Raw genomic sequence first — 24,787 nt, 5'->3', positions numbered from 1 at the left:
ACCCGAAGGATTCGGTTAGCCATGGCTTGTGTAAGCAAAGGTTGGGGGGAGTGTCATCATCATAATAAAGCTAAAATAAAAAGGCACTCCTTCATGGTATGAGATTGTTGGCAGGCACCCGAGGATTCGGTTGGCCATGGTTTGTGAAAGAAAGGTTGGAAGGAGTGCCACACGAAATGAAAATAATATGGGAGCCGCTCTTTGAAGGTTTGTCTGGCAAGGGGGTTAGAGTACCCGCTACCAGTCGTTGACAACAACAAACACCCCTCAAAATGTTACTTTTATTCTCTTTATATGATTGCAAAACTGAAAAAGCTCTAGCACATGATTTAATCCCTGCTTCCCTCTGCGAAGGGCCTGTCTTTTACTTTATGTTGAGTCAAGAACCTATTTCCCTCCATCATGAGCAAGCATTTGAGTTGTTGTGATCAAACCATTATATTGTGATTCACTTCATCATGTCTTTTATTCTTCCTTGTTTAGTACAAGTTTTATCTGAATGAATATAGCTTTGCAAGTTATCAATGATCATGAAAGGACCATTATGATTGAGTATGCAAGTTGTGCCTTATAAACTTTAACATGAGAGCGCTGCTCAATGAGATAAATATAATCTGTTAATTGTTCTCTGACCAGGAACGAAGTTTGCCATCACCAATTATGATTTCTTATGCACCTTTACTTGTGATTACCTTATACTTGTTTCAAGTTGAGTTATGAGAGGTTGTTTACTATAATGTTTTGTGTGAATGAATATGATGCTTCTTGTCCGTGTTTTATTTATCGACTCTTCACTCCATAAACATGTGGTCCTCGTCTATCGAGCTCGGTTTCGCTTGGGGACAAGCGAAGTCTAAGCTTGGGGGGAGTTGATACGTCCAATTTGCATCACTATTTTATATCATAATTTGCTGTTATTCATTGATATATTTCATATTGGGACACAATACTTATGTTATTTCATCTATTTTGCATGTTTCATCATTATTGGAGGATCAAGCACCGGAGCCAGGATTCTGCTGGAAAAAGCACCGTCAGAATGCAATATTTCGGAAGATCAACTGTGGGAGGAAATTATACCAAAAATCCTATTTTTCAAGATAACGGAGGAAGCCGAGAAGGAGAGGCCAGAGGACCTGTGGTGGGCCCACACCCTAGGGCGGCGCGGCCGATGCCCCGGCCGCGCCGCCATGTGGTCCGGGGGCCCACGACCCTTTCGCCTCCTTTTCTTCGCGAAACCCTTCGTCCCGAAGACCTAAGCCACAGAGGGTTCCTCACGAAGAGTTACAGCCGCCTCGCGGGGCGGAGAACACCAGAGAGAAAGAGCTCTCCGGCGGGCAGGAATCCGCCGGGAAATTCCCTCCGGGAGGGGGAAATCGACGCCATCGTCACCGTCATCGAGCTGGACATCATCGCCATCACCATCATCATCATCTCCACCATCATCACCGCCATCTCCTCCGCAGCACCTCGTCACCGCCGTAGCAATTTGGGTTTGATCTTGATTGTTTGATAGGGGAAACTCTCCCGGTATCGATTTCTACTTGTTGTTGATGCTATTGAGTGAAACCATTGAACCAAGTTTATGTTCAGATTGTTATTCATCATCATATCACCTCTGATCATGTTCCGTATGATGTCTCGTGAGTAGTTCGTTTAGTTCTTGAGGACATGGGTGAAGTCTAAATGTTAGTAGTGAACTATGGATGAGTAATATTCAATGGTGTGATATTTAAGTTGTGGTGTTATTCTTCTAGTGGTGTTATGTGAACGTCGACTACATGACACTTCACCATTTATGGGCCTAGGGGAATGCATCTTGTATTCGTTTGCTAATTGCGGGGTTGCCAGAGTGACAGAAACCTGAACCCCCGTTGGTATATCGATGCAGGAGGGATCGCAGGATCTCAGAGTTTAAGGCTGTGGTTAGATTTATTCTTAATTACTTTCTTGTAGTTGCGGATGCTTGCAAGGGGTATAATCACAAGTATGTATTAGTCCTAGGAAGGGCGGTACATTAGCATAGGTTCACCCACACAACACTTATCATAACAATGAAGATTATTTAGCCGTATGTAGCGAAAGCACTAGACTAAAATCCCGTGTGTCCTCGAGAACGTTTGGTAATTATAAGTAAACAAACCGGCTTGTCCTTTGTGCTAAAAAGGATTGGGCCACTCGCTGCAATTATTACTCTCGCACTTTACTTACTCGTACTTTATTCAACTGTTACATCAAAACCCCCTGAATACTTGTCTGTGAGCATTTACAGTGAATCCTTCATCGAAACTGCTTGTCAACACCTTCTGCTCCTCATTGGGATCGACATTCTTACTTATCGAAGATACTACGATACACCCCCTATACTTGTGGGTCATCACTTGGCGGTTGGTGCTCCTGTGATATCTTCAAGGAAGATTGTGAAGAGGCGCAGGCTTCTCCTTCGTGGAGCTTGTGAAGTGGTTGTGGAGCTTGCCATCTCCAGAGTGGAGGAAAAGCTAACCATAAGGAAAGGGCCATTATCCTTTGTGGGTGTGGCTCGGAGAATAGGGTGAGCCTTCGTGGCATTGGGGAATCCTTCGTGGGACCTCCACTCCTCCAAATGTGACGTACCTTCTTGCAAAGGAAGGGAACACGGGAATACATCCTCGTCTCCGCGTGCCTCGGTTATTTCTATACTCGAGCTCTCTTTTCTTGTGATAGCCATCGTGCTTGAAGTACATATATCTTGCTATCACTTGTGCTACATATATCTTGTGCCTATCTTGCTTAGCTCTAGTTGTTGTTGTTGCACTTAGTTGAGCCTAGCATATTTAGGGGTTGTGCTTGTAAACTAAACGTTAGTTTAATTCCGCATTCTTACAAGCCAAATCCGTAAGAGTTTTCAAACGCCTATTCACCGCCCTCTAGGCGACATCTCGTCCTTTCAATTGGTATCAGAGCAAGGTCTCTCCTTGTTTAAGGCTTCACCACCTTGAGAGTAAAGATGTCAGCTAGTAATATAGTGCACAATGACACAATTATCTTTGATGGCACAAATTATCTTTTGTGGAGAAATTGCTTGCTTTGTAATCTTCGGACCTTGTGTCCAAATATAGAGCGATTTCTAGATGTAGGTTTTTCTCCTCCGATGGATCCTCAAAATCTATCTTTAGAGGATGAGAAAAACTTACATCTTGAAGCTCAAGTATCTAATGAGCTTTTATTCTCCTTGAGACCAGATTTTCATAGGTTCTTGATATATATAAAGCGAAAGTTGTCTCATGAGATGTGGATCAAGCTTAAGGAAATGTTTGGTGGATCCATTTCTCAGTTCGTCGATGGTGTCTCCGAGGAGCCTTCTTCGCCTTCACATCATGAAGAGCTCCAAGTTGCTTCCACCTCCGGCCGTGATGATATATCATCTTCTTCCACTTCACCAACGTGTTGCAAGACACAAGGTAATGATATGGTGAGTGGTGAGAAAATTGCAATCTTGATATTGTGCTCAATAGTGATGATTCTTCATCTCAATCCCATTGCAATGTTTTCTCTTTGGACTTGAACACATATCGCATTAAAAATAATCTACATGCTTGTGTTGATAGTCCTTGCATATTAGGTGTAAATTTCTTACATAGATCTCATGATGATATGCTTGCCTTGTCTTCTTTCCATAATCAAAATGCTTCTATTTCCTCTAGTTGTTTGTTTACTGACAATGTAGAGGAAACCGAACACTCTATGGATCAAGACACGATTTCAAATGGGGATTCAAGAATATCCTCATTATCATCCTCCGGTATGCACATGTGCCTTATGGCAAATGGATCAAAGGTATCTCCTACTTTGACTCCTAACACATCCTCTAATGATGAGAGTGATGATGATGATAATGATGAAGAATATAAGGGTGTGTTCGTTTTTAGAACCGGTGGAATGGAATGGAACCATTCCATTCCACTCTCATGGAACCGTTCCATTCCGGTGTTCGTTTTGGACAAAAAATTGTCACGGAACCGTTCCATTCTTGTGTTCTTTTCTAGGATGGGGTGGAATGGAATGGAACGAGAACGACATCAAACTCGATTAATTATTCTCCTAATCTTGATTAATTATTGCTAAAATTAATTAATTATTGCTAAACTTGATTAATTATTCCTAATCTTAATTAATTATTGCTAAACTTGATTAAATTAGAGTTAATCGCCCATTATTACTGTGCCGTTCCACCTCATCCGGCCGAATCGGCCGGACCGATCGGTTCCGCATATTGAGGGTATATTCCTTTTTCTGGAACCACTCCATTCCACCACATTCCACTCCATCCCAGAAAAGAACACAAGAACGGGCTCACGGAATGGAACCGTTCCATTCCATTCCGGTTGGTTCCAGAAACGAACACACCCTAATACTTTGTTGCATGATATGGGAATGGTATATGCTTCTCTTCATGGTAATAAAGAAGCTCGTGCTAATCTCGAACACTCTATGGAAACCTTGAATAAATACAAGGAAACCATAGTGGAGTTGAAGTCCCATGTTGAAAATGGGAGAATGAGATTCAATCTCCTCAAGCAAGAGCTAAAAGATGAGAAGCATACTAATTTTATGCTCACACAAAAAATTGAATCCTATGAGCTTGAAAATGAAAATCTATTGATGATGCTTGCGCTACTAACTCTAATTCTTGTGAAGCATCTACCTTCGAGGAGAATGTTGAGCTAAGGGCTCAACTTGAGTTGCTAACTAGCAATTATAGGGAATTGGAAGAAAGTCATAAAAAGCTCTCAAGCTCTCATTATGATCTTCTAATTTCCTATGATGGGCTAAAGTTATCTCATGAGGAAAGTATCACTAAAGTAATATCGTGTGAGCCTCATGTGGACATTAGCACAACCTCAACTCAAAATGCTATTTTGCCATGTGTTAGTCCTAGTAATCCATCTAGTCAAACTAGTGATACACCTTGTGTTGGATTACTTGCTTGGCCTTGTTGCTCTAACAATGAAGCTTCTACTTCCTCTAGTACTTGTATTTCTACTAACCATGTACAGGAAATCGAAGAGCTCAAGGCCCAAGTCCTTTCTTTGAAGAAAGACTTGGAAAAGCGTCATGAAGAGAAATCCGCACTTGACAAGATGTTGAGTGTGCAACAATCCTCCAATGACAAGAGTGGACTTGGATTTAACTCCAATAACAAGAACAAGTCCAAGAGCAAGAGCAACAAGAACAAGAGCCAAGACAAAGTCAAGGATTCGGCCAAGATTGTTTGATTCAAGTGCAAGGTTGAGGGGCATCATGTTAGATCATGCCCATTGAAGAAGAAGAAGCACTTAAGTGAGAAGCAACAAGGGAAACGGCCACAAGGTCAAGGTCAAGCTCATGCTCGACCTCAAGTTGAAGATAGGCCACTTCCCAAGAAGAATCAAGATATTGTTCCCCAAGAGAAGAAATCAATAAAGAAGAGAAAGGGGAACACTTGCTACTTATGCCGTGAGAAGGGGCACCTTGCTTCTTCATGTTTAAGTGGTACCTTATCTAACCCTATAATTGTTGATGATGATTATTCTCTAGGGAAGGATAAGGATGGCAATGTGTTTTCCAAGTTTGTTGGAACTCAAAGTGGTTTCAATAAAAGAACCATTTGGGTTGCCAAGCCTATTGTGACTAACCTTTTAGGGCCCAACTTGGTTGGGTACCAACAAGCTCAAACTTGATTAATAGGTGTATGTGGAGGGCAATGGAGTCTTGGCTACTTCATGAAGAATTAAGGGATCTTCACATATTATATTTTGACCAAGCCAAGTCGTATGGATTATCATATATATCTGATATCCAATGTTCCTCTTTGCGGTAACTTATACCTCAACTCATATTTATTGTAAGTTACCTGCCCCTTTGCATGTTTGGTTTTGTACCAAATATGTGTTTGTATGTGTTGTGTCTGACTTGCCTATCTTGTGTATTCAAGTATGTTTGTTTGACTCATCATATACTTGTGTATTGTTTTGAGCCTAATGCATCTTGATGACATCTTATTTGGCTCTCTTTGAGTGATTAATGGAACATCCCATTTTGGGGGAGTGACATGCATTGTGCATCTCTCTTTCTTTAAAATGTGTGTATATGGGTACCACCACTTAGTATTGATATTGCAAGATTATCTAGTCACTATGTGGTGTGTCATATTCATGAGAAATTCAAATTCTAATGTCCACTAATCATCTCTAGTCGAATTTTAATTGCCTCTTGATTAGAAGAAATGTTTTTATCACATTATGGGGGAGTAATATGTTTTGTACATATCACAAGCCTAGAAAATGTGAACATATGAGGTTATGCCACTTAGAGTTGATACTCTTAATTAGCTTGTTCCTAGGTGGTATGTTTGCTCAAACAAGCTCCACTCTTATTAAATAACTTTTATTGCTCATCTTATGGATTCTTGTTTGAGTAAGAGATTCTTGGTGCAGTTTTCTCAAAGACATAACTATACATCTTATGTGAGAAACCATTTGCTCCGAGTTGTTATAATCATTTCTTTGCATGATTGGATATATTGAGAATCTCTATTTGTGCATGGTTCTTAATTCATACCTTACCCATATGCATCTTGTGAAGTTGATCTCGAATCCTTAAAATATACCACCGGAAGTTAATTCCAATATTCTCATTGTCTTTGACAATTGATAACCTTGTATGTGGTTGAATTTATGGATCATCTTCACCTTGGATTGTTTCTTATTGCCTTATTTTATCTCCAAGAAACCTTTTGTTGCTCCCATGTGTCTTCCTTGCCTCTTTGAAAAATCTTTGATAAAATTTCTTGATTCTTATCAAGTGTTTGTTTTTGGAAGACAAACCTTTTCTTTGCGGTTCTATTTGTCGTTATCTTTCCAACAAAATTGGTTTCATGTCAATCGGAGTTCGGGAGCATTTTCTGTTTAAAATGAAGAAAAGCTGTTCTGCCCCTGGCCGGTCTGTGGTCCGGTCGGACCGACTGTGGCACCGGGTGGTCCGGTTCCGACCGGCCACTGGACCGGTGCCAACCGGGCACTGTCCAGAGGCCTTTTCCCGTCATCCAGTTGCTGCCCGATCGGTGGCCCGGTTTGGACCGGCCGTTCCGGTCACAGGCCCGGTCTGACCGGGCCCTGCGCCGGACCGCCCGGTCCCAGGCCCGGTTGACCGGATTTCTCGAAGCCTTACCTTCCCCAACGGTTATTTTCTCCCTTGGGCTATAAATAGCCCTTCTTCCAGCTTGGGTTGTTAAGTTATTCCACTCTCTCTCCTCCATTGTTGCCTTTGAAGACCTTGCCCTATCTCTTGATTCCCTCCATGATTCTTGCTCATTCTTGAGGGATCTAAGAGAGGAGATCTAGATCTACAATCCCCACCAATCCATCTCTCCTCTAAGTGAGGGGAACCCTTTGGATCTAGATCTTGGAGTCATTTGTTGATTTCCTCTTTGTTCTTCTTCTCTAATCTCATCCTAGCATTTGTTGCTTTGGTGGGGTTTGAGTGTGAAGGATTTGAACACCTCTAGTGTTCTTGCTTTGCATCATTGCATAGTGTTGAGCTCTCCACCATGGTTAGTTCGAGTGAGAGACCGTGAGCTTGTTACTCTTGGAGGGAGACCTCCTAGTTGGCTTGGCGGTTGGTGCTCCGGTGATCTCTTCAAGGAAGATTGTGAAGAGGCCCGGGCTTCTCCTTCGTGGAGCTTGTGAAGTGGTTGTGGAGCTTGCCATCTCCGGAGTGGAGGAAAAGCTAACCATAAGGAAATGGCCATTATCCTTCGTGGGTGTGGCTCAGAGAATAGGGTGAGCCTTCGTGGCGCTGGGGAATCCTTCGTGGGACCTCCACTCCTCCAAACGTGACGTACCTTCTTGCAAAGGAAGGGAACATGAGAATACATCCTCGTCTCCGCGTGCCTCGGTTATTTCTATACCCGAGCTCTCTTTTCTTGTGATAACCATCGTGCTTGAAGTACATATATCTTGCTATCACTTGTGCTACATATATCTTGTGCCTATCTTGCTTAGCTCTAGTTGTTGTTTTTGCACTTAGTTGAGCCTAGCATATTTAGGGGTTGTGCTTGTAAACTAAACGTTAGTTTAATTTCACATTCTTACAAGCCAAATCCGTAAGAGTTTTTAAACGACTATTCACCCCCTCTAGGCGACATCTCGTCCTTTCACGTGGGACTTAGTAGTACACATTAGTGGGCCTAGGGAAATGTGTTGAGCATTGAAGGCGTAGATCTTAGTCGTGTGGCGAAATGATTACTTATCTTTTGGGGATTTGTTTTGGCGAATTGGGTGCGCAGGGGTAAACATTGTTTTGAATTTGTTTCACGTATGATGATTTGTTCTCCGTGTGTATGGCTGCTGCTCCGTAACTAACATGCATGTGATCAATCAAGTGCTTTCCGTAGTGCTAGTAGAAGCCGGATGTGGAGCTTCCCCGCCAGCGGCGGTTGCTGCACGATAGAGCTTCTCGGTCGGTGGTCGTAGCATGGTAGAGTCGGGGAAGGGAATTTTTTGCGGGCTTGGTTCGAAGAGGGTGCGAGACTCTGTAGTACACATTAGTGGGCCTAGGGACCTGTGGCCGAGTGTGGTACGGAAGAAAGGGAGGGCCAATTGCCTTTAACGCCAAACAATCACATATAAGGTCTTTCAAAAAAATGTGATTATTAAATAAGTAGAGAGAATTTCCATATAGAGGTATACTGATGTTGTAATATGTTCACATAATTCAGTATGAGAGCACTGGTTCAGATTTAGTACTTCATTTTGTCTTGGTTGTTCAACTTCAAACAATGCCAACGGTTCATGTTCAGGGCCGGGAGAAGAATCTTCAGTAGTTTCACTTGCATCATCTCATTTTCTTTTGTAATATGTCATGATGGTTTTATGTTGAAAACTTGAACCAAAGCTACCTAACGGATTATACAAAAGCTAGTAGATGAGTTTTAAGCTAAGCAAAAGCATATGAATTATCGTGTATGTGTAGCGCCCAAATAAAACTCCAAATATCCCAATCGACATACATCAGTTTATTGTTTGAGATCACCACACAGCAAGAGGATTAACACTCGATGATTCGATTTCTTGAAATATATTGCTCGATCTGATGCTCCACGACTAGTGTCCACGGTGGCGGACACGCCTGAGCTATGGTGACCATCACCGACAACCAAGGCATAGCCGGGATGGTGGGTATGGGTTGATGCATGCCTACCGGCCTGGGTTCGAGCCTCCGCACTCACAACCCAGGTTCTACTCACTAATTCCTCTATAAACTACCAAGGGGCCTCTTCCCCCTTGTTAGAGTCATTTTTTTTATGGTGACCATCACCATCTGATTTTGAAGCTACAATTTGGTTCAATTCTTGATGTTAGAGGAGCTATTTTGGCTGGATTGAGCCAGCGAGAGAAGAAACAGTGAGCTTGGCCTTGGGGATTCTGAGGTATATGGAAGACCTACTACACACATGGGGAATTTGGAGGACGGGAGAGCTGCAGAAGAATCAGAGTGAAACGGATACAGGAGGAGGTAGGAGTAGTCATAGGACTGGCCCGATGGGCTTGGGCCATATACGCTGGTAATAGTAATGTGCATTTTTAAAAGACTGGGGTGGAGCCGAGTATGGCCGCTGTGACGCTCCACTAGTGCTAGGGACACATGTCGAGCATTGGAGGTGGAGGATCGGGGCTTCCGATCCTCCAGAGACGCTCAACACGGCCCTATCATTTATCCGAGTTCCCTTCGAAATCGCTTATATAAAATCAGTAGAAACACCACACACTCCTCTGTGCTCCCTAATTGTGCCTCCGTATCCCCACAAGGCGAAAGTTGGATGCATGTACTACACGCCGCACAATTCCTGACCATACTACCTGCACTCGATGACACACGTCCGTCTCAGCGCTTTCTTGAAACGAAGAAACTCAGCAGAGCAGCACAGCGGCGCCACACGGTGTCGCGCGCCGCTACTCGCGCCGTTTGCTGCTGGGCACGGAAAAGGCCCTGCGGTTTCGCCAGGCTCCAGGCCATCTGACACCGGCAACCTGTGAGACCTCTGATATGGATATACTGGTCAGGTCACAGATCATCCGGGACGATGATTCATAGTACTTGTCGTCATGCATAGCAGTCAGTCTAGACTCAAGACAGGCCTAGTATTTGTTTGTGGGTCTCCTCCTATGCAGATGGAGGTGATAAGGAACATTTTGTCCAAGCAAGATGGATGTACATATTATATACTATTTCACAGGAATGTTGAAATATCATAATAAATAATCGATTCGTTTCTAAATGCTCTCTCTGTCCTAAAAAAAGATGGAGCGAATTTCTGTAAGGGCATCTCAAACGGGGCGACGCAAATCGAACGTCTAAATTGTTTGCGTCCGTCCGTTTGCGTCGCGCGGCGGATGCAAAAAAAACCCGTTTTTGTCCACATCCGTTTGCACATGGGCGTGCCTCCAGCGCCCGACGCATTTCCGCGTCGGCATGAATTATGATGTTTGAAACAACAAAATAAAGAATTTTAACGAAATCATAGTTATTACATCCAAATTTTAAAAAATCTACATGAAAATAAGATAGTATTCCTCTAGGCATGGTATTCATGGCCAGTCAATGCCCACTAATGCTTAATCAGATCCGTCTGCAGCTGTTTGGAGACGGTCTCGTCAATGACTTCTACATTCATATGCAGATAGTTCTCCCAAGATAAAGCCCCAGGGAGTGGCGCAACCAGCTCACCTTGGAATTCTCAGTGATTCTCATTGCGGCCATCAGAACGCTCGTTCTCAACGATCATGTTGTGCATGATCACGTAGCATGTCATCACCTCATCCATGGTCTTCAGCGACCATGTTCTTGCCGGGTGATGGACAATGTCCCACCGAACTTGGAGCACACCTAATCCGTGCTCCACATCTTTCCTGCAAGCCTCTTGCATCTTGGCAAACCTCCTCGTCTTCTCGGAGTTTGGATTACGGACAGTCTTCACCAGTGTAGCCCAATCAGGGTATATGCTATCAGCAAGATAATATGGCTTGTCATATTCATTTCCATTGACCTCGTAGCTCACCCGGGGAGTTTTGTCTTGCATGAGCCTGTTGAAAACCGATGATCGGTGCAACACATTGATGTCATTATTGGAACCGGCCATGCCAAAGAATAAATGCCAAATCATAAATCTTGAGATATGACAACTTCAAGAATGGCAGTCCGTCCCTCCAAATGTCCGTTGTACTGACCCTGTCATCCAAATGGACAGTTCTTCCACTCTCAGTGCATGCAATCTATGCTGCCAATCATTCCTGGTAACCCTCTAGACTCCTTGATAGACAACATCCGCCTTGTTGGATCCCTACAGTAATGCTGCCCGAACACGGCAATCACGGCTCTGAAAAACCTGTACATGGCCTCAAGGCAGGTGCTCTCACCCATTCAAAGATACTCATCGAATATATCAGCAGCCATTCCATATGATAGCATGTGAATAGCCGCGGAGCATTTTTGGTAGGAGGTGAAGCCTAGCTAGCACACATGTTATACCGGGCCTGCATTGGAAGTAGGGGTCGTAGTGTCTGACGCCCCGTAGAATGACCATGAACAGCTCCCTTGACATCATGTACCGGCGTCGAAACATTTTTTCCTTGTACACCGGATCGGTGAGGTGGAAATAGTCTGTGTGGAGCCGGAGCTGCCCTTCCACTCTGTTGCGTGGCAGGTTTTTTGAGCGGCCCTTGACAGAGCCTCGGTGCACCGGCCCCTGGTTTGAATTGAACTCGTGGATCATGGAGGCAGCAGTAGTTGCCAATGTCTGCATAGATTGATCAGACTCCTCGTCGGAAAAGGAGTCAACGACCTCCGCGCAGAACTTGTCCAGCATCTGCCACATGCCCATATGCATAGGTACGAACTGTGGATCAATGGCCGCGCGCAATAGCGCCGAAAACAGGAGTAAGACACCTACCGGCGCAATTGACCGAACAGGTCGTGGGCGGCGCGGCCGGGCGGCGCAACTGGCAACGTTTGGCCCCAAAACAGGCGGCAGGTACGCGCCGGAGCCAACCCGACTACGATCCTACTCTCCCGCGTGGCGAGAACCTAGCCGACGGCGAGTACTGCGCCGCTGCGGTAGGACGGCGACAGGTGGGGTTGGGGTGGTGGTGTCGCACTAGGGCAGCAAAAAAGGGGAAAAAAGCAAATCGAAGCGCTCGATTTCGTTGTCCCTGACTTGCGGACCGGGTAAGAAAAGGAGTACGCTCGGCGCGACCGCGGAGCGAAAACCGCGGAGACGCAAAACTGGCGCATATTTGGGCCAGGTTTGCGTCGCCACGGACGGTCCGGTCACTTTGCGTCGCTCCGCTGGAGCAGGGCTCAGACGCATTTCGATCACACGGTGGACGCAAACGGTCGCTCAGCGTCCGTTTGCGTCACCCCGTTGGAGATGCCCTAAATTTAAATATGCACCGTTGATGCGCGAAAACCGGAAACTATGCATGTATGTGTCCGTACAGACCAAGATCATATGGTGAGAGGAGAGGTAAGGGCATCTCCAACGGCGGCGATCCAAATTGGACGCGTTGGCCAGTCCGGATGGGGCCGTTTGGATGGCCGCACGGACACACAGACCTGGCCGTCGGTCCGTTTGGGTCGCGCACTGCCCCCAAGGCGCAGACACATCCCAAAAGTCAAATATAAGAAAAAAAAATAAGAAAAAGGAAAACAAAAACAAATTAAATTTAATTTAAACTAGAGTTTATTTAAACTTAGCCCTATTTTGGGCAATTTTTACACAAAAGAAAGCTCTACATGGGTTTTAAACTAAAAAAGGAGGAAACCCTAGTTCAGGGTTTGGGACGCGGTGGCCGCCGGTGCGCCACCCTACTCCCAGTAGTACTCGCTGTCGTCGCCGACGATGAGGACGACGCCCCCCGGAGGCGACACGTTGTTCTGGCTGGACACGCCGGAGGGCGTCGGGGACTCCGGCCAGGGCAACCACTACGCCCTTTCCCGAGCGGAGTGCGGGTCCGGAGGGCTCGCCGACCTGCGCAGACGTGCCAGCCGTGCCGCCTCCTTCTATCACTGCTCCACCGCAGCGGATTGCAGCTCCGCCTCGTGCCGGAGCGCGGCCTAGTGCGCGGCCTCCTCCTGCCGGCGCGCCATGGCGAGGAACGCCCACGCCTCAGTGTCCTCACTGGCCTTCTCCCCCAGCGCGGAGGCGCGCGTCTCGGCGAGCTGCGACCATTTGGCTAGCTCCTCGAGTTCGTTGACCTTGCGGGACGCTGCCAACGCAGCCTACAGCTCGGGGTCGTCGTCCTCCTCAGGCGGGGGATTGTGGCGCTTGAGCTGGCACCGCCGCGGGCTCATCGATGTAGAGGCCGCCGGGGCGGCGGCCAGCCTTCCTAGCAGGCGTGCGGGGCTGCGCGCGAGGCGGCTGCGGGCGAGGCCTCGCCGTCGCCGAGGTGAAGCACGTGCGCCAGCGCGCTTCGTGCTCCACCTCGAACCATAAGTGCCAGTTGGGACTTGTGTCGCTGTAGGCGGGGTCCTCCCGGAGGTCCGCTGGTAGCTGCGCGCGCCGCCGCCGAATCTCCGTGACGCGGGCGCGGCCGGAGCCAGGGATCGGCAGCACCGGAACCCGATCTGGGCTCAGGTGCCAGCCGTGGGGGAGGTGCACGTCGCCCCACGGCATTGGGACGCCAGCCTCCCAGAACATCTGCGCCACCGCTACGGTGACGTAGATCCGGTCACGGATGGGAGCCGGCGGCCCCATGTCGAACGTCGCTTGCGCGGCTCGCCGGCTGCTGCCGGCCTCGTGGTCGTTGGCGGACGGCTCGAACTCTCACTTCGGGCCATGGCGGCGCGGAAGGTCGAGCTCGTGCAGCCGGAGTCGAGTGGTGGAGTTGGGACTGGATACGGACAGTCCCCCTCCCGAGTCCACATTTAATAGGACTGGGGCACCGACAGGTGAACCAGACACGCGAACCAGGCGGACACGCGAGGACGCCGCGTGCCATCCGCGGCCACGCAAACCTGGCCCAGATTTGGGCCGGGTTTGGATCGTCCCGGATACCGCGGTCATCCGCATTTGCGATGCGTGGCCACGTTGAACCACGGTTTTATCCGATTCGACCTATCCGGATGCGCGGGCGCGAGATGGGTTGCCGCGTTAGAGATGCTGATGCCTGCTTGATCCTACATGATGCTTTTATGATACAACACCTACAATGTATAGTATTATGTAGTTTCATCATATATTTTGTAAAATCTTAATGCAAATATATATATTTTGTAAAATCTTAATGCAAATATATGTACATGATGTGTTTGTCATTAAAATTTCTAGTTTTACGATGATATGATATTGTATCTACCCATGATACTAGTCTCACCTCTTTCCTCATTAATTGATGTGCCAAATAAAATTTTGCCTACGTAGCATACTACCTATGATACTTTCATTGTGGCTAGTCTAAGGAAATATACTAGTATTTGCTTTCAGCCGAAAAGAATACGTATACTAGGTTTTGCGCTTCGAGATATTATGTATAACTTCAGGAGATATTCAGTCCAAAGAGTTCATGTTTCTTCAAGGTGTCAAATAAACATATATATTACTAAATCAGATCACATGGGCTAAACAGGTGCATAATAAGCATGATAAATTCTAGATATAAAGAACAAACATAACATCACGTACAAAGATGGCACCGCAGAAACCAATGTTTTGCAGGTAAAAGACCTAAAGTTGCAAGAGCCGAAAAGCTGGCCGAGCAAGCTAAGAAGAATGTCATCATAAGCTCTCAAGTCTCAACTGCATCCCCGCCCTCGCTCTGAGTCTGAGAGGAAATGACAGCATTTGAACTTGATGCACCCACCTGAAACATGAGTAGAGATCAGATCAAGACACTGGTACATGTCAGGGAAAATATTGAATTCCTGTTAGACATAAAAGGAAGATCTGAATCCTCGTTTTTGTTTATTTCTCAAAGAGAAGGTGCACAGCAAAGATCAACCATGTCGCTAAATTTCAAATTCAGTGTTCCAAACTGAAAATAGAAGAGAAAATGGAAATGTGGTGGAAACGGCGACCTTTACTAACACATCCATGTTTCCTACTCCCATTGTTCTCTGTTCTTGAACTATGCTTATGTTGATTTCTCTGCTCTTAAACATGTATGATATTGAACAACTTCCCGTCCCTCTCTGACAAACTACTTGACAACGTCCCTCTCTGACAAACTACTTGACAACAACTAAATAAACGTGTAATTCCATGCTCTCTTAACACAGTCATACTCATCATTAACAATGCATGCCAGCAATGTATAAGAAATGCAGACAAGAACATGGAGTACAATAATAAAACTGGGCCTAGCAGGACGTTTTTAGTTCATAATATGAGCGATATGTCAAGATGAAATAATAAAACTGCCTAGCAGGAAGTTTTTAATTCATAATATTCAAGTGCAATAAGTTAAAGATAAGAAACACAGGAAAACATATGTAGTGATACTGGACTCTCAATGATACCGTGATACAAATGATCACTTCTAATTATAGAAATAAATCACCCAGATAGTGTATGATTGTATGGACTGCCATGCAAAATTTGAATCAAAACCGAGACATACATCAATACAAACAAAAAATAAAAATCTTATGAACAGAGCACCTTCTTGTTCTTTTTAGTTTGGAATTACTTTGCAGCAGATTTTCTGTGTTTTTTATTCTCATGGAGTACAATGGATTTTGATTCTGAATTTATGACATAGTATTTTGATTCAGTATATCAATGTTGTGAAATTAAATATAGATGTGTTCATGATTATTTGCACTAAATTTTAACAATTGTTATCATGTAGAGGCCGCTATCACCAGATATGTTCAGGGATTCACAGCATAAAGTGTATGCAGCAATGCCCGGTTCAGAATATTTAAACCTTGATGAATAGTTTATTTTTCATTTGATGTAAAATATGTTAACTACTGATGTAACAGCGCGATAAACTCAGTAGCTAGACAACTTGCACAGTTAGCATAAAGAACATAAATACACATTGGAACAAATTAAAATATTTGTGATAAAAAATAATTGTTCTACAGTGGAAGTCATTTATTGGTACGAATAGATGGCATAATTACTTTAGTTTATTTCAAGAGAAATTAATTTGCATATTCATATTGTAGAACAGACTAGAACAAGTGGTAACAAGAACTAGCAAACTGTAGCAGAAAGGGAAAACAATAATAAATTAAATGAAATGTAAATCTTTACCTGATCCTGTATAACACTATGGATCATACTACTGATGCTGCCGAGTGCCTGAGTCACACCCTGTACATAGCTTAACTTTATTAATTTAGCATTTAGGACAGTCGTGGATGATATGTCTAGTAAATGTAAGCACGCTATAGTACTCCCTCTGATTCATATTAAGTGTCACTGATTTAGTACAACTTCAATATGGATCAGAAGGAGTACTATACCTTGGAAATATCTGCATAATTGATATTGCTACTTGTTAGTAAATGTAAACACACTATAGTACTACCTTGACAATCTCCACATGCTTGTTGATACGAGCATGTAAAGCTTCTATATCCCGCTTTTGCTCTACCAAATTAAGCCGCCGGAGGGATCTTGGCTGCTGGAGTTTCGTTCAAGACATGTGTTACAACACTAATTCAAGTGCACTTAAGCAACATTATGCCTTCACTCTTCAAATGGTTATTGACTATTCAAATTAAAATATGAAATGAAAAGGTATGCTAGTTTCATATAGATAAGGAATTACTTGATCTGGAAAGACTGGAAACTTTTGACCAATTTTCATGCCTATTTGTTGTCGAATCGAATCATCTGATACATGTGGTAGTAGACCATTGAGCTGTATGCGGAGTTGTTGTAAAGATGCCTATCAAATGTTAACTCATTTGTTAATTTTTCCCATAAACTAATTTTCATTAAGGTAAGTTCAAATTTAGCCAGCATACAATACTCTCATGCTCCTTTTGATGAACACGGCTCCACAATTCTTCCATCTTAGAGATTAGCAGCTGCCACGCCTTCCACTTCTCCAATTCCCAGCCATCCCGTTGATTTGGCCTACACACAATGCCAGCTTTCTTGTATACATCTAAACGTACAAGTGACTTCACACAAATGTAGGATTGCATGTTGTCAGGTTTGTAGGGGCTGAAATCTAACAGCTTCACCATCTTAAGCACTTTACTCATGACGTTCTCCGCAAGAAATTCATACGAATATAGGTTACCGTCACAGCATTGCATCAACAACTTTTCCCCATGAGCCAAATTTGGTCCCGGTATGTAATCTATTGCTTGCATATTGTATTTATGGCTCCACCTTTGCTCCGCTTTATTGTCAAGTGCCCAGATCTGCAGCTCACCAACAAGTCTTCTGGGCTGAGAAGGATAAGTTTGAGCAGTTGCTATACTTACCTTCCCATCAATTTCTCTGATCCAATACCGACGAGAACCACCAGAAGCACAATCTTCAGGTACTGATGCTGGCAGTTGTATCCGTGCAAAACTTTCTTTACCAAGATCAAAAGACATAACAGCATGCTGCCAGTTAGCTGCCATATCTTCAGTTAGCCAATACATTGTTCCATCAACATTGATTGTACCAGAGTTTCTCACACAGTTCAAGCTTAAGCTTTCTGGAGTTCTGATATCTTTCCATGTCTCATCACCAAGTTTATAAACTTGAATGAAATTGAATCTGTCTTTGTTCTGGGGGCGAACCTCAACACAATCACCAAGAAAGTGTGTAATCTTGTATTCTTTTGTCAGTGGGTGAAATCCAAAGCTATAAAACGAGAAGTGGTCACCCTTGAGATTCTTTACAGGTTTTTCCAGACGCAAGCATTCACCAGTTGCAAGGTTAGCTATCTTGATAGACGATGTCTTTGTGTATAAGCCAAGAAGCCCATTGCATGAACCAAAAAGGATATCATCAGGCCCAACCACTGGCACTGCATATGTCGACTGTGACCAGGCTTCATCAATCAGGACTGCGTCACTAGGGTGGCGTTCGCCTGCAACAGACTCTTTTCTGAAGAATAGGAGGGCAAAACGGGAAGCATGCTTGAGGTGTAATGTGACAAACTGTGGATCCCAGATCAAGTTTTGCCAGGGTTTGCAGACACCAACGCACATCAATAAAGTGCTAACTGGAAGCCTCAAGAATACCCGCTCAATGAGGTCTCTTGGGAGACGGTTAATGAAGCATTCCTCATTTCTTTGCTTCTTTGAATTGACCTCCTCAGAAACCATAGTAAGCCGATTACAGCCTGCGAGGAAGCCTTGGTACAGAATTCTCCTGCAAAGATGCATTTAAAAGAATGATGGGGCATACGCCATAAAGAATTACAATTAAAATAACTTGCGGGCTAAAACAAGAAGAAAGTTTGACATATTTAGGTTTTATGTTCCACGAATTGGTAAATGAAGGAATCAGTCCTGGGCACACAGCGAGAAATAAATCATGAGCAATTTTGTTATTTTGTATACACATTCCTGTAAGTCGAATACACATATAAACATGCGTAAAAAAACAAAGTACCTCACCGCCAAAATAATCATCACACCTAAATGGCATCGGACAACACTTAATGTGTGCCAGTGCAACAATCAAACAAATTAGAAATACTTTATGCAACTAAACAAGTGACTGAACTGGGGTTACAAGGGCATGCAAATCCGGATCAACTTGCAAAATGACATCTTGGTGAAGAGTGCCGGTTGTAAACAGTAATTTTGCTTCTTTTGCAAGTTTGAAGTGTAACAGTATCATACAAATGTGTAACCAGCCCTTTGATGTACACTCACGTTGTCGTAACAAAGTAATAGGATACAGGCGAACAGCCAACACATAGTCGGGGTATATGACATGTCTATTGACAAATAATCGTGAACAAAGTTCATACAGAGATCCATGTAAAGTTGAATACACATATAGGCATGCAGAAATAAAAAGCACCTCGCCGGCAAAAGAACTGTAGCCACGCACTTAAATTCCGAGGAGGAATTAAACGTGTGTGTTCGCGCATCAATCAGACAATTAATGAACTTTAGACAACTATGAGCGAGTGAGCAACGAACTACAAAGGAGTGCTGGCTGTAAACAGTAATTTCGGCCGAATTGCGGGACAACAGGGAGGGGGGGGGGGGGGGGGGGGCAAAGCTTACCAACGGTCGCCGCCTCGACCAAGACCCCGGCTCCCCTTCCCTCCCTTGGTAGCTTCGCCTTCTCGCTGCACTTCGCGTGGCTAATGATTTTTAGTCCTCGCCCGCCGGCTGCCGTCGCCGCTATGTCTAGGGTTTTTTTTTCAGGTTGAAGAGGGGAAATGGGATTTGGATTTGGATTCGAGGGTCAGCAGAGACAGAGAGCGTGTAGCCCAGCAAGAACCCCATGACGGCCTTCACCGGAGTAACAGAAGCCTAAATGAGTCGGGCCGGATCACGATGGTTTCTGTTTTTTTATTCTTCATTTCATTTTTATAACATTAAAATTTAAAAAATGATTTCCGTTTTTGTTTGTTAGCGAATCCTGCAAATTGTAATCGCCATCCGCTCAGGCATTTGTGCGCGCCTACGCCCCTGGCCATGCAGCATGAAATGTGTTTGATTTCAACCGTGGAGAAAGATTATAATCCATTTTTGAGAATTCGGCAGGTGAGCTGCTCGATATATTAATAGAAGAAGATTGATCCAGTTAATCAGGGAAACCGGGCCCAAAAACCGCACAAAGCGACCCAGTTTATGAGGGAAACCGAGTCGAAAACTCGAGAAGTGGAACAAGACTAACACACACCCTAAAACGCCACAAAGTCGAAGCCTCCACAAGCGGCGCCTTCAAGAAGGTAGCGGCATACCTGACGCCGCCCGCTCCGAAGGAGCTTGGGTTTTGTAATATCCCAGGTATTGGGGTTACAAAAATAGAGTAAATAGATGTGTGCATTGCATTCATGCATAGAAAATCTGGGTAATTTTCGCGCTTTAAAGTAAAACAGTCACCGTAACTGAAGTTTCACTTGACCTTGGTGGAATTGAAGTAGCTCATCAAGTCAAGCGCTATAAACCTCAATGTGACTTTGCTAAAACCTTGTTTTGGGAAGAGATGATTTGATCTAAGGGGTTAGATCAAATGGAACTAAAATCAACACAACAACACTTTACTCAATGATCAATTGCTTGATCTTATAAAAGATCATAACATGATATTCCTTGCCATAACATATGAACATCTATTCAAATGGAAATCAACTAACAATAAAATGAAGAAATCATTCTTGACTCTTCCATGTCTTTAACAAATAAATATTCTTACCATGAAACTCATGGTAATTCTTGAACTAAATTCTTGAACTTAACACCAACAAAAGCTTATCATTAAACCCTAGAGTTGGGAGAGGTATATAACCATCAAAGAGATAAGATGCAACTCTAAATTATCAACACTTAAAAATTAAGCAACTACCTTGAGGTACAATTGAATCCACTTTAAAACTAAATACCAAATAGAGCAAAATCCAAGGACCTAAGTGCATAAAAGCCACACATTCTTATTTTAATCATAACTTATTAAATATGTGGAATATTACAAAACTAAATTCGTTTACATTACGAATTATAGTTTAAACTATTTGCATAAAATAAACTATGAGTACTTTGAAACTTATATGATCATGCCTTGGTGAAATCCAAATCATCATTCAAAATTGGGGTATAATTCTTATTCTTGACACTTTGATCCCAATTATAATATAAATACAATCACATATGATATAGTGACTCAACCACAAGCATAAAATCATTCACAAGATATTTAGTAACAAAAGCCACTTGGCTATCTAAAAATAAATCACATGAGAGGATAATACCAAAGCCACATAGGATGAAAATATCTACATAGCTTGCATCCTAAGTAATGCCACCTCATGCTTAAAGGATTGCTATTGATGAGAGCATGACAACCAAGCACCTTACTCATCAAGTTAAAACAAGAGTCATCCACCTATGTGTCAAGCTATTAGAGCATGCTCAAGCCTATAAAAGGGAGTCTCACACTCCATTCATTCCATCATCTTGCACCATATGCAAGAATACCAACACATTGAGCCACTCCATAAAATAGTTAGGATCAAGATGAAGCAGCTAGGAGGTGGAGGCATGCCACAAGATGCAGGTTTATCAGAATTCCTGAAGAACAAGCTACATAAGATAGCAAGGTAGAAATTCTAAGGAAGACCACATATTTAGATAATCACACCATCATTCCTTGAGTAGAAACCTAGATTATAGTCCAAGTCCCTGTGGAGTGAGAGGGGTAATTGGTACAACCATATCTACATATTTCTAGTAATAACTTAGGAAGCCAAACCTTGATCATTATAAATTGTGTAGTGATCATAAACCCTAAGAACTTGAAGTAGAAGATATAAGCTCATAAGTAAAGCTTAGAGTTAAAGCCTATAATATATATGGTGATAAACCATATATCCATATGACCAAAGTTAACTATAAAAAGAACTATAACCAATTTAGTTACCTTAATAATAAATTAAGGATAATAATAGAAATCTATTGGTAGAAGATAAAACCAATTCTCAACATCTTAGTAACTAAAGGAGAACAACAACTATTAAGCAAGTAACCACCTTAGCATGGATATTGGAGATTAAACCCTAGCCAATACAATATGGTGTCATCTCATCTCTATAACCAGAATTGCATCCTCATTAATATCTTATGCTTCAATTCATGAACATAAGAAAACCCTGTGCTACATTTTATGATTAAAACCATATGTGTAGTGATCAACCATTTATCTTTGTAACCAAGATCAACCATAATGGAAATAATACCTACCTAGATACTTTCAAAGATAATGATAATATTAACCTTAAAAGGGGGTTATAATAAAAGTTATAAAACCATACTAAATTGGTGCTCACATAAAATCATATGTAAGTCACCCACTTCTCTAATGGAAACCAAGTCTTAATAATAACCTTTGAATACTTTGAGTTGAAATTATCAACTCCAATAAATCATAACAGAATTAATTCACAAGAAAAAAGAAAGGAAAATAAAAATGAGAATATAAACTCATATCTATTTGCTATTTTGAATAAACCCACAAGTAGGAAATATAATCAAATATAAAATATTTGTTTCAAATAAAGAATGGTGTAATAGACATTGCACTAAATTTTAATTCAGTTAACATAACAAGAAACCTGTAAATAAAATGTGAATTCAAATTAGATTCAAATATAAACTATAAAACAGAAAATAGAAAACAGAAAAGAGGAGAAAAAGCATACCTGGACTCACCTAGCCGTGGCAGCCCAAGCCACAGCCCAAGACCAGCCCAACAAACCTCAGTCCAGCACGGCCCAGACCAGCCCACTTACCGATTCGCTCGGATAAGAGCAAAGACGACGTCTCCGTCTTCGTCTCTGGGAGCACGGGAGAGCGCCACGGCGCCGGCCAGCTCCACGTCCCTCGGTCGTCGCCGTCGATATTGACCGCCAACACACGGCGGAGAAGCTATAAAACGCGCTGACGCCCTTCATTTCCCCTCTCTTCGTCCAATTCCTCCCCAATCTGAAACCCTAGCATGCTCAGACTCCAGCCGTCGCCGTCGATGTAGACCTCCCCAAGCCTCGCCGTGGATGCCATCGTGACCACCGTCCTTTACTTGTTCATCCTGCAAAAAGAATCGAGCAGCCGCGCTCAGAATCATTGCCGACGACCTCGTCTTCTCCGACACCGGCAACGACGAAATCCGGCGATGCCGACCGCCATTAAGCTCGCCGTCACGCTCTGCGTACTCCTGGTGAGATTCTAAGTCTCCTAGCATGCTCGCCAAGTTCGATTACATGCCGTAGCAAACCTCTCGTCGATCGACCGTAACCACCGCCGCAGACCATCGCCGCCGGTCAATCTCCGGTGACCATTAGCTGGCGGCGCTAGCATCAATCAGTTCCTTGTCGCGTGCTGAGGAGGATGGTAGTCTCCAATCATCGGGGAGGGTCTGAATCTCCGGCGATCGTCGCCAATACCACCGGCAGGGAGTCCCCTCTGCCACCGTGGCAATTTTGACCCTGGTCAATGCCTGCGTGGCAGATGACCTGGTCACTGCCCACCAGCCAGTGACTGTTTGGGTAGAATCCCGGGTGCACTTAGTCATTTCTGTTAAAATTTCAATCCAATAATTACTGCAACTTTACAAATTCATTTAAAATTCATAATAATTCAGTAAAATACAAAAGAGATGTTAAAATTCTTAGAAAAGAAAACTCCATCCAATAAAAATATAAAATGAAATTTTTATTTTTAATAAAAATTCACTTATTTAATACTTGTTAATTAAGCCTTTAATTTTAATTCTAAATACAATTAAAATTCAGAAATTAAGAAAAACATTGATAAAATAAATAAAACCAGTAAGCAAATAAAGAAAACATGAAAACTAATTTTCTTTATTTGCTATCTTATTAAATTATGATTAGGGAAATTTAAACCCTAATTAATAATTACCCTAATTAGTAAATTATTTAAAAATAATAAAAAGGCAAAATTGGATATTATTTTATTCTGAAGTTATTAATAACTTCAACTTTATTAATCAAGTTATTAACTTATGAACTAAATAATAATATTACAACCCTAGTTCCATATAGTAGAAAACTAGGAACCCATAATTTCATGTGGGATCCTAAAACCCTAATGCCATTTAGAACCTAGCTCCACTATTTCATTTGAACCCTAATTTACTTCTAAAACCTAAACCCTAGATCCTCACATGTAATCATAGTGTTCTATTTCCATACATAGAATCATAACAGCTATTAAATACTTGTCATGCCACCTAAAATTGTAGGAGCCCTATTATCAATAATTTAGTAGTCCATGTAGGCATATCTATCCCACCTAATTGATCAAATAAGGGCAACCAAATGCAAACCCTAGCTCCTATCCTTAGAGATATCAATCCTAATTAACCATGCTTAGCATCACACCATTATGATGAACCCTAATAGCAGCCATGCCCATTATCATGCACCACCTTACCATACTCCACTAAACACCACTAGTGTAAGATAATTATTAAACATCCTATTTAGGAAACCACTATTCCTTACTTAGTGAATCCAATAGCAAACCCTAGACAACCTCAACTTTAATTGTAATACTTCTTATTATTCAAGAAGTCTGTTCTTCAAACGTTATTCTTTTGAAGAAGATAAGGAATCATCATCAATCCTGCCTTATAGGACATATAAACCCTAGCTAGCTATCACCAACAAGGTATAACCCACCTTATAGCACCATGTGTAACTAATTGCGTAAGATGCTTAGGCTTAGCTCAACCTTACAATTTCTAGCTATTGATGAATCCAACTATGTTGTGATCCATCTAATACTTACTCCAGAAACTAGTTGAAACCATAGTAAACCATAGAACTCCACAACCCTAATTATCATACTTGTTCTTTACTAAAGAACATGTTCTTCAAAAGTTATTCTTTTGAAGTATATGATAACTAATCATTAACCATGCCATATAGTGCTAAAATCAAACCACCATTCATTACATGTTAGGATTATACTAAATGTTATTGTTGTGTGCTATTAGTATTATTATTATGATACATTACAACACCTGTTTATGATACCATGTAACCACACTTGAATAAGAACCTTGTATGAGAATCACTCTAAAAGTGCAACACACCCTAAACAAATCATT

General features: G+C 42.8%; 1 protein-coding gene across 2 annotated transcripts; it reads right to left on the bottom strand.

The window, feature by feature from the left end:
• Nucleotides 1-14,531: 14,531 nt before the first annotated feature.
• Nucleotides 14,532-19,407, bottom strand: LOC127302001 (F-box protein At3g07870). Of its 2 annotated transcripts, none has more exons than XM_051332346.2 (6): nucleotides 19,216-19,407; nucleotides 16,996-18,346; nucleotides 16,797-16,916; nucleotides 16,554-16,646; nucleotides 16,277-16,336; nucleotides 14,532-14,876 (listed from the first exon to the last, which is right to left on the bottom strand). In XM_051332346.2, exons 2-6 carry the CDS (start codon nucleotides 18,298-18,300, stop codon nucleotides 14,802-14,804), a joined length of 1,653 nt encoding a protein of 550 aa, XP_051188306.1. In that variant the 5' UTR covers nucleotides 18,301-18,346; nucleotides 19,216-19,407; the 3' UTR covers nucleotides 14,532-14,801. The 2 variants fall into 2 exon arrangements, with proteins under 2 accessions (XP_051188306.1, XP_051188304.1); XM_051332344.2 differs by having other exon boundaries at nucleotides 16,554-16,649; nucleotides 19,216-19,406.
• Between the last annotated feature and the right edge of the window lie 5,380 nt (nucleotides 19,408-24,787).

The sequence above is a fragment of the Lolium perenne genome, chromosome 5 (genome assembly GCF_019359855.2).
Source record: "Lolium perenne isolate Kyuss_39 chromosome 5, Kyuss_2.0, whole genome shotgun sequence".
NCBI lineage: Eukaryota > Viridiplantae > Streptophyta > Magnoliopsida > Poales > Poaceae > Lolium > Lolium perenne.
Note: the sequence above shows the minus strand (reverse complement) of the source record. Positions and strands in the feature narration are given on the sequence as shown.

Coding starts and splice junctions, on each gene's coding strand:
- LOC127302001 (XM_051332344.2), bottom strand. CDS start 18,300: ATGGTTTCTGAGGAGGTCAATTCAAAGAAGCAAAGAAATGAGGAATGC. Junction 16,337..16,553: donor AGCATGTGGAGATTGTCAAG/GTAGTACTATAG, acceptor AGCTATGTACAG/GGTGTGACTCAGGCACTCGG. Junction 14,877..16,276: donor ATAGTGTTATACAGGATCAG/GTAAAGATTTAC, acceptor CTCATGTTTCAG/GTGGGTGCATCAAGTTCAAA.